General features: G+C 39.9%; 1 protein-coding gene across 1 annotated transcript; it reads left to right on the forward strand.

Annotated features, from left to right (window-relative positions):
- The first annotated feature begins 1,694 nt into the window (after positions 1-1,694).
- On the forward strand, positions 1,695-2,751 carry LOC101088142 (centromere protein V-like protein 3). Its single transcript, XM_023249273.2, has one exon. It carries the CDS (start codon positions 1,826-1,828, stop codon positions 2,612-2,614), a length of 789 nt encoding a protein of 262 aa, XP_023105041.1. The 5' UTR covers positions 1,695-1,825; the 3' UTR covers positions 2,615-2,751.
- Positions 2,752-10,087: the final 7,336 nt, after the last annotated feature.

Raw genomic sequence — 10,087 nt, forward strand, 5'->3', positions numbered from 1 at the left:
TAAAATTCCATATGGTCAGAGTTCCAGAAAAAGAAAGTGGAATTGAAAAATTATAATATGAAATGATAACTTAAAATGTCAAAAATATGGTGAAAAATATAATCCCAGAGAGTCTAAAAATAAGCGAACAGCATAACCCAATTAAATCTATGCCAAAATACATCAGAGGCAATCTTTTATAACTAAAGACAACAACACAGAAAGCAGTTACAATGACACATCGATTATAGATAAACAGGGGCGCCTGGGTGGCGCAGTCGGTTAAGCGTCCGACTTCAGCCAGGTCACGATCTCGCAGTCCGTGAGTTCGAGCCCCGCGTCAGGCTCTGGGCTGATGGCTCAGAACCTGGACCCTGTTTCCGATTCTGTGTCTCCCTCTCTCTCTGCCCCTCCCCCATTCATGCTCTGTCTTTCTCTGTCCCAAAAAATAAATAAACGTTGATTATAGATAAACACCAATATTCCTGATAGTAAATTTCTCATCTGAATAATGAGGGGTATTAAGAAATGTCCTGATATTTTTTAACTGTTCAAAATAGTGCTGTGAACCATGAGTTTTGTATCCACTAATACTATCTTTAATGGATGAAGCAGAAAACAAGTCATTCTAAGGCAAAGGAAAACGAAGAGAATTTGTTACTAGCAGAGGTATGCTGAGAGAATACTTAGAGTAGGTGCTTAAAGCAGAAAAGAAATTATAAAGGAAGACTTCTGGGGGCATCAGAAAGAAAGTATAGTAGAAAGAACATACATATGCGACATATAATAAGCTCATGAGTTGGAGAAATCACATCACATGATTAAAACAAAAAATCATAAAAGCATCTGATAATCTAGGCAATTTTGTTTAACAGTAGGAAAAGTAAAGGGACCTAAATTGGAGTAAGGTTTCCACATTTCAGTGGAAATGATGAAGCTTCTATCAGTAGACTGTGGTAAGTCACATATGTATATTGTAAATCCCAGATCAGCCAATGAGAAAACTTTACAAAGCAAAACACTCAAAAATACTATAAAAAAATCAAGATGTAATCCTGTAGTGTTTAAAGTAAGGCATAGAAAGGTAAGAAAGGAGGAAAAGTTGAATGAGATACACAGAAAACAAAAGAAAAATAATAAATTGGTAGACATAAACACTAGCATATCAATACTTACCAAAATTTAAATTGACTATGTTAATTAAAATAGATTAGCAGTATCTGGAAGACACACAACTAAGCATACAACGTTTATATGAAAATCACTTCAATTTCGATAATATAGGTAAATTAAATGTAAAAGGAACGGAAAATGTCATATCATGCAAACATTAATTAAAAACCAGTTGTAGCTGTTTTAATTACATAAAGTAGACTTCATCACAGAGAAAGTTAGCAGAGATCAAAATAAAGCATACATAACAATAAAAGAATCAATCCTCCAGGAGGAGTCTTTTTTGATCCCTCCAATCCACCCCTCCTGTAAGTATGGATCTTTCTCTGCCTTCCAGAGACCTCTGTTCCTACCTCTGCCAGAGCAAGCACCACACTATTTTGGTTTTTATATTTTTGTATAACTGACCCTAAAAGATTGTAGGTGCTTTAGACAGCCTAATGCATCTCTATATCCTCAGAGTCCAGTAGAGTACCTGGTGCCCAGCAGGTGCTCAGTCAATAATTGCCTTTGACTGAAATTCAGGCCAGTAAAGGCTGTTTTGATAGGGTCAAAGGAAGGGTCTCTACATCATATTCAACAAGTGGCCAATCAGGCTGATGCAATGAGGCTCCTCGGTAACTTACTAGGAAACGAGGGGCAGTGGGCACGCGCTTGAAAGGCTGCAGGCGCCATGGGCAGAGTGAGAAACGGCGCAAACACCCAGCAGCTGCAGGGGCAAAAACGGCCCGGGGATCCCGCCGCAGCCTGCGCAGCCATCGCGGTCATGGGCGCGCGGCGCCCCCCTTTCCAAGTCCGCGTGGGGAGCCACGCGGCGGGGAGGAAGCCGGCGGCCGCCCGGCGGGATTCCGCAAGGTTGCGGCGGAAGCGCTGGTGGCGGCGAACCCGGGAGGCAGCCTCCAGAGGCCCGCTACCAGCCCCGAAGCCGCCGGCGCCCGCCGCGTCCCCGGGCGAGATGGACCTGGGCGCTCAGCGGGAGCGCTGGGAGACGTTCAGGAAGCGGCGGGGCCTCAGCTGCGAGGGCGCCGCCAAGTTCCTGCTGGACACCTTCGAGTACCCGGGCCTGGTGTACCACACCGGCGGCTGCCACTGCGGCGCGGTCCGCTTCGCCGTCTGGGCCCCCGCAGACCTGCGCGTGGTGGATTGCAGCTGCAGGCTGTGCAGGAAGAAGCAGCACCGGCACTTCCTCGTCCCGGCCTCGCGCTTCACTCTCCTGCTGGGCGCCGAGAGCATCGTCACGTACCGATCCCACACGCACCCGGCGCTGCACAGCTTCTGCAGCAGGTGCGGGGTGCAGAGTTTCCACGCGTCTGTCTCTGACCCCGGGGTTTACGGCGTCGCCCCGCACTGCCTGGACGCGGGCACCGTGCGCAGTGTGGTCATCGAGGAGGTCGACGGTGGCAACTGGGGGGAGGAGGCCACGAAGGAGCTCAAGGCCATCCAGAACGCGTCTCCCGAGTGAGCCCCTGCCTCTCCTGAAGAGGAGCAGTGACTGGGGCCGCCACCCGCCTGAAACGTGCCCGGTGGCCTTCGAGGGGGCCACCTCAGTGCTTGTGAAGGAATTACTGTATGAAAGAGGTCGGTTTCTGGACTGGGGAACCCGTGATGTCGCGCCAAGCTTCCACCCCTTCCCTCTCAGTGTGTTTCAACGGACTTGCTTATAATCAAAAAAACTGAGCACACATGTGTCTGTGAACAGCCCTAGTCTTCCAATCCCGTCAGCAGGCAGTGTCTACCTTTGCAGGTCGCCTTGCATAACACTCAGTTGTATTATTCTTCCTACAGTTTTCACAGATCATTTTCAGATTATTCATATGTACTGTACCGTTATGGTGCTATTGTGAGCAAGATTGTTTTTAATGGTCGCATCTGGCATGTAAGACCACTCACTATATCTAAACACTTTTGTAGACCTTTACGAGGACGTTTTCTGTTGATTATCTGTGTGCGTGTGTGTGTGTGTTAGGTACGCACTCACGTTTTCGCTACTTAGAGATGTGCGTTATTTTCGGTCACAGTGTTTATTTAATGTATTTGTATATAGTAGGTTTAAGGTTCATTAGTGTTACATACCTCATTGCACCTATGTTTTCAAATGATGTTGCCATTTTGCTTGGTTTTGTTTTAGAAACTGCCTCTGGGAAGGGGGATGGGGAGACACTATGTATGCCTTCTTTGATGTTTTGAAATTCCTGTCTTGTACGTGTGTTAAGTATTGAGAATTTAGTAAATACTTTTTAAAATGAGATTATGTTGTTTGATTTATATTTGCAGCAGGGCTTGTCTAGGAGAAGCGTTGGCTGTTGAAGGTATTTGGTCTTATTTTTTGAGAAGATGGTGGTGCCTTGTGTTTCTGTAGTGGCCAAAAATTCTCCAGATCCCCTAAATTTTTGAGAAGGAAAATAGTAGAGTGTTACAGATTCAACCTCCTGGAAAGACTATGTTTGAATCCACTGCTACCTACTACATAAATAACATGTGGAGTTGCTTAAGGTCTCTATTCCTGAATTTTATCTTCTGTAATTAACGTTAACAGCTAACAGATATGTCATTTTCAGGGTTAGCATAGTACTTGGTGCTTATTAAGTCAGTGAATGCTTGTTTTCTCTTTTCCATTGACTTTAAATCTCAAAATATCCTCCTATCAAGTCATCCATAATATAGGAGCATCTTCAGATAGCTGAGATTTAGCCATGATAGGTATACCATCTCACACTGGCTTAATGTTTAAGATCAGAAGACAGTATGATACTAGGGAAAGTAATTAGTAATGAAATATATGAAAATCATACACCCAGAAAGAAATCAACAGGAGATAAAGTGGAGGGCAACAGTGAGGTACTCAGAAAAACAGAGGAAATAAGGATTTTCTCTAAGTGTGAGACACAAAATCAAATCAGAGATATACAAATTTTACTGAAGGAATAAGACTGATATATACAGTGTAATTGCATGTATAAAATGATTTAAAAAGACAGGTGATAGTAAACTATATTTTTAGGGTCTATATACGGTGGAAGAAAACTATAAAGGAATGCAAGGAAATAATTAAGCAAGGATCAGATTAGGCCTTAATTCTACAGAGGAGGGATGGCTTTGTGATTTAAGTGGGAAACATGTTATGTGTTCCTGTTACTTTGGTATAAAACAAACTGCTCCAGACTTAGTCCATAAAATAATAACCATTTTATTATATGCATGGAGTATCAGAGTAAGAAATTCTGAAAAAGCACACAGTGGATATGACTTGTTTCACATGATGTCTGTCGCCTCAGTATGAAAAAAAAACTGAATGGCTGGGGGCTGGAGCCATCTGAAGACTCAATTATTTGCATGACTGGCACAGGTATTGAGAAGTCTGGAAGACTAAAATTGACAAGTAGAGTGCCTACATGTTACCTCACTGTGTAATTTGGTTTCCTCACAACATGGCAGGCCTCGCAGTACTCAGGCTTCATACCTCATGACTCAGGTTCCAAACAAGAGTGTTTCTGTAAGCAACATGGTAGTGGTATCACTTTTTATGACCAAGGCTCAGAAGTTATGTCACATTACTTCTGTAATGGTCTGTTAATTATAAGTGAGTCACAAGCCCTTCCAGAGTCAACTAAGGGCATAGACTTCATTTCATATTGGGGAAGATAGCAACTTTTATAAAAGCATGAGAGATGGGAGATATTGTTGTGGTCATCTTTGGTAAATACAGTCTTTCTCTTTTTTTTCATGTTTCAAGTTTTTTTTTTTTTAATTCTGGTCTTCATGAGGTCCCAATAGTTCATTTTTTCTTTTAATTCCCTTGCATAAAACATGAATAGACACTTCTGTAAAGAAGACATCCAGATGGCCAACAGGCACATGAAAAGATGCTCAATGTCGCTCCTCATCAGGGAAATACAAATCAAAACCACACTCAGATACCACCTCATGCCAGTCAGAATGGCTAAAATGAACAAATCAGGAGACTATAGATGTTGGAGAGGATGTGGAGAAATGGGAACCCTCTTGCACTGTTGGTGGGAATGCAAACTGGTGCAGCTGCTCTGGAAAACAGTGTGGAGGTTCCTCAAAAAATTAAAAATAGACCTACCCTATGACCCAGCAATAGCACTGCTAGGAATTTACCCAAGGGATACAGGAGTACTGATGCATAGGGGCACTTGTATCCCAATGTTTATAGCAGCACTTTCAACAATAGCCAAACTATGTAAAGAGACTAAATGCCCATCAACTGATGAATGCATAAAGAAATTGTGGTTTATATACACAATGGAATACTACTTGGCAATGAGAAAGAATGAAATATGGCCTTTTGTAGCAACGTGGATGGAACTGGAGAGTGTGATGCTAAGTGAAATAAGCCATACAGAGAAAGACAGATACCATCTGCTTTTACTCTTATGTGGATCCTGAGAAACTTAACAGAAGACCATGGGGGAGGGGAAGGGGAAAAAAGTTACAGAGAAGGAAGGAGGCAAACCATAAGAGACTCTTAATAACTGAGAACAAGCTGAGGGTTGATGGGGGGTGGGAGGGAGGGGAAAGTGGGTGATGGGCATTGAGGAGGGCACCTGTTGGGATGAGCACTGGGTGTTGTATGGAAACCAATTTGACAATAAATTTCATATTAAAAAATTCTGGTTATTTAACATATAATGTAATATTGGTTTCAAAAGTAGAATTCACTTACATGTAATACCCAGTGCTCATCACAAGTGCCCTCCTTAATACCCATCACTCATTTAGTCCATCTCCCACCCAACACCCCTCTAGCAGCCCTCAGTTTGTTCTCTATAGTTAAGAATCTCTTATGGTTTACCTCCCTCTCTTTTTTTTCCTTCCCCTATGTTCATCTGTTCCTTAAATTCCATACATGAGTGAAATAATATAGTATTTATCTCTCTCTAACTGATGTATTTTGCTTATCATAATACACTCTAGCTCCATCTACATCATTGCAAATGGTAAGGTTTCATTCTTTTTTATGGCTGAATAATATCCCTGTGTGTGTGTGTGTGTGTATGTGTGTGTATACCTTATCCATCTATCACATCTGGACACTTGGACTCTCTCCATAATTTGGGTATTTGGGTATTATTTATAATATTGATAATACTGCTATAAATATTGGGGTGCGTGGGTACCTTCAAATAGGTATTTTTGTATCCTTTGGGAAAATAGAGTCTTTCCACAGTGAGCTTTTAGGTAGCTGTTTATGCTTCATTCAGATGTTTATATTTATTTAATAGTTCAAGTATTGTTTATGTTCAATTAGCGTATGATTTAATTCACAATATACAAAAGGATGATTCTGACTCCTATCTTGGAGCAAGCTCAAAACCAAGCTAAATGCACTACTGGAGGAATAGAGACAAGAGAGACTGTGACAGCCAGGAGGAGGCTGGTTGTTTACTCCCAGAGCAAAACTTGGAAATGTCCATCCAAGCACAGTCCAAGTCCAATGAAGTCCAGAAGATCATAACTATTTCTGATCCCACTGGAAAAGTTTAACCTATTGCTACTTGGACATATTTGACTTCTCTGACACAATGTAACTGAATGTCTTTTCCTCTGTCCTTTCTAAACTTTCATTCCACAGATATTTACTGAGTGTTTACCATGTGCTAGACAGTAAGTTGGAAGGACTTAAGGCTATGGGGAAAAAGATGGATAAAGATGTTCAAGTGCCAATGCTTACGGTAGATATGAAACAGAGTCTTCTAGCTTAGAAGATTCGTTCCTCTTTTTCCACAAAGAAAAGTATTTATACAACATACACAAAAGGAAATGGGAAAGAAATCAAAGTGTGTCACCAAGAAAAAGTGAATTAAACATAATGGCAGTAATAGTGGAAATGAGAGACCAAAATTGCTAAAATACATTCAAAAAGCAATTAACAAAATGACAATTCTAAGTCCCCTATCATTAATTCTTAAAATGTTAATGGATCAAGTATGCCGGTCAAAAGATACAGACTGGTAGAATGGATTAAAAAAATGGGATTCAACTATATGCTGTCTACAAGAGACTCACTTCAGATCTAAGGACATCCACAGGTATAAAATGAAACTATTGAAAAAGATATTCCATGAAAATAATAAATAAAAGAGAGCAGGAGAGGCTATATTAATATCAGAGAAAATAGACACTATGTGAGACAGGAAACCATCGAAATCCTGCAGGAGAAAACAGGCAGCAACCAACTTCTTACTTGACATGTCCCAGAAGGCAAGAGAAATAAAAGCAAAAATGAACTATTGGGACCTCATCAAGATAGAAAGCTTCTGCACAGCAAAGGAAACAATCAACAAAACTAAAAGATAGACTACAAAATGGGAGAAGATATTTGCAAATGACATATCGGATAAAGGGTTAATATCCAAAATCTATAAAGAACTTATCAAACTCAACACCCTAAAACCAAATAATCCAGTTAAGAAATGGGCAAAAGACACAAATAGACATTTTTCCAAAGAAGATATCCTGATAGCTAACACAATGAAAGATGTTCAACATCACTCATCATCAGGGAAATGCAAATCAAAACTACAATGACATAACACCTCAAAACCTGTCAGAATGGCTACATTTAACAACACAGGAAACAACATATATTGGTGGGGATGCAAAGAAAGGGGAACTCTCTTACACTGTTGGTGGGAATGCAAACTGGTGCAGCCACTGTGGAAAACAGTATGGAGTTTCCTCAAAAAGTCAAAAATAGAACTATCCTATACTCAGCAGTTGCACTACTAGGTATTTACCCAAAGGATATGAAAATGAATTGAAGTGATACATGCCCCCAATGTTTATACCAGCATTACCAACAATAGCCAAATTATGGATAGAGCCCAAATGTCCATCGACTGATGAATGGATAAAGAAGAAGTGACACACACACACAAACACACACACACACACACACACACACACACACACATACACACACACATTATGGTAAGCAAAATAAGTCAGTCAGAGAAAGACAACTACCATATGATTTCACTCACATGTGGAATTTAAGAGACAAACCAGATGAACATAGAGAAAGAAAAAAGAGAGTTGCAAACCATAAAAGAGACTTAACTATAGAGAACAAACTGAGGGTTGCTGGAAGGTAGGTGTGCAGGGGGATTGGCTAAATGTGTGATAGGTGTTAAGGAGGGCACTTGTTGTGATGAGCATTGGGTGTTATATGTAAGTTATGAATCACTAAATACTACTACTGAAACTAATATTACACTATATGTTAACTGGAAATTAAATGAACAGTTTAAACTGTAAAAAGATTAAAAATAGAAATACCATATGATCCAATAATTCCACTACTGGGTATTTACCCAAAGAATACAAAAAATAATTCAAAAGATAATATGCACCCCTATGCTTATTGCAGCATCATTTACAATAGCCAAAATATTGAAGCGACCTAAGTTCTATCAATAGACGAATGGATAAGGAATATGTTGTGCAAACACACACACACACAAAACCACACACAGACTGGAATATCAGACAGCCAGAAAAAAGATGGTATCGTGCCATTTGCAATAACATGCAAGTACCTAGAGTGTATTATGCTAAGCAAAATAAGTCAGACTGAGAAATACAAAGACCATATGATTTCACTTATATGTGGAATCTATAAAACCAAATGAATAAAATAAAAAGCAGAATCAGACATATAAATACAGAAAACAAACTCATGGTTCCCAGAGGGCTGGAGTTGAGGGATGGGCAAAAAGGGTGCAGAGAAGTGAGAGATACAGGCTTTCAGTTATGAAATGAATGTTACAAGAATAAAAGGCACAGTATAAGGAATTATGTCAATGATATTGTAATAGCATTGCATGGTGACAGTCGGTAGCTACACTTGTGGAATCACTATATTGTACACCTGAAACAAATGTAACAGTATGTGTCAACTATACTCAAATAAAAAATTAAAAGTAAATAAAAATAGATTCAACCACACATACACACAAAAAGAATATGACAACTAGTATAATAGTATAGTATAGTTTGGTGCCACTGCCTTGATTCATGCTAAGACATCAGCAGTTTTACCCACCATTACTTTTCTACCATCAGTGCAAATGGCAACACAGTGGAAATGGCCAGTAATTTGTTTTTTAAGAAAATAGTTTTGACTAGATAGACCTCTTCATCTTCATGAACTCATGGGATTCTTAGAATAAAAATCACATGATGTCCCTCTGTTGTTTAAAATCCTCCAATGATTTCCCAATGCACTGAAAATAAAGTTCAAATTCCTTTGACACCATTATGTGAATTTGCCACCCGTTGCCTTTCCAACTTCATCTCCTACAACTCTTCCTCTCATACAACATTCTCTAGCCATCCTGAAACCCTTTTATACTAAAAAAAATATCAATCAAATCACTTCAGGGCCATTGCACCTGCTGCAACAGATTTCCCAGGGTTTTCACAAAGCTGGATCTTTATCATTCAGTGTCACTCCCTTTGGCAAGTCTTTCAAGAATATCTTACCTCAAGCAGCACCTTCCATGCCTTCTCACATTGCATCCTTTATCTGACTTCATTTTCTGCGTAACACGTATCAATCCTAGAAATATTTATTTACTGTGTAACATCATTCTCCCTGTCCCTTAGAATGTATGCTATGTAAGCCAAAATCATGGGTCTTGCTTGTTTTCTGCTCTATCTCAAGTGCATAAAACAATACCTTGCACATAGTTGGCACTTGAAAGATAGTGTTAAAAGAAAGAATAATAATATAAATGTGTATATATTGTGTCAAATCGACATAAAGTGTCAGTGTAAGTTATGTGACATTTCTATCCAGTAAACACATGAAAAAACTAATTCAAAGAGATTGAGTGACTTCCCCAGGTCAAAGTGAAGAAAAAGAACGCATACAGTATTATATTGCCTATTGTAAAGTAGAATGATGTCT

The sequence above is a fragment of the Felis catus genome, chromosome X (genome assembly GCF_018350175.1).
Source record: "Felis catus isolate Fca126 chromosome X, F.catus_Fca126_mat1.0, whole genome shotgun sequence".
NCBI classification, from domain to species: Eukaryota; Metazoa; Chordata; class Mammalia; order Carnivora; family Felidae; genus Felis; species Felis catus.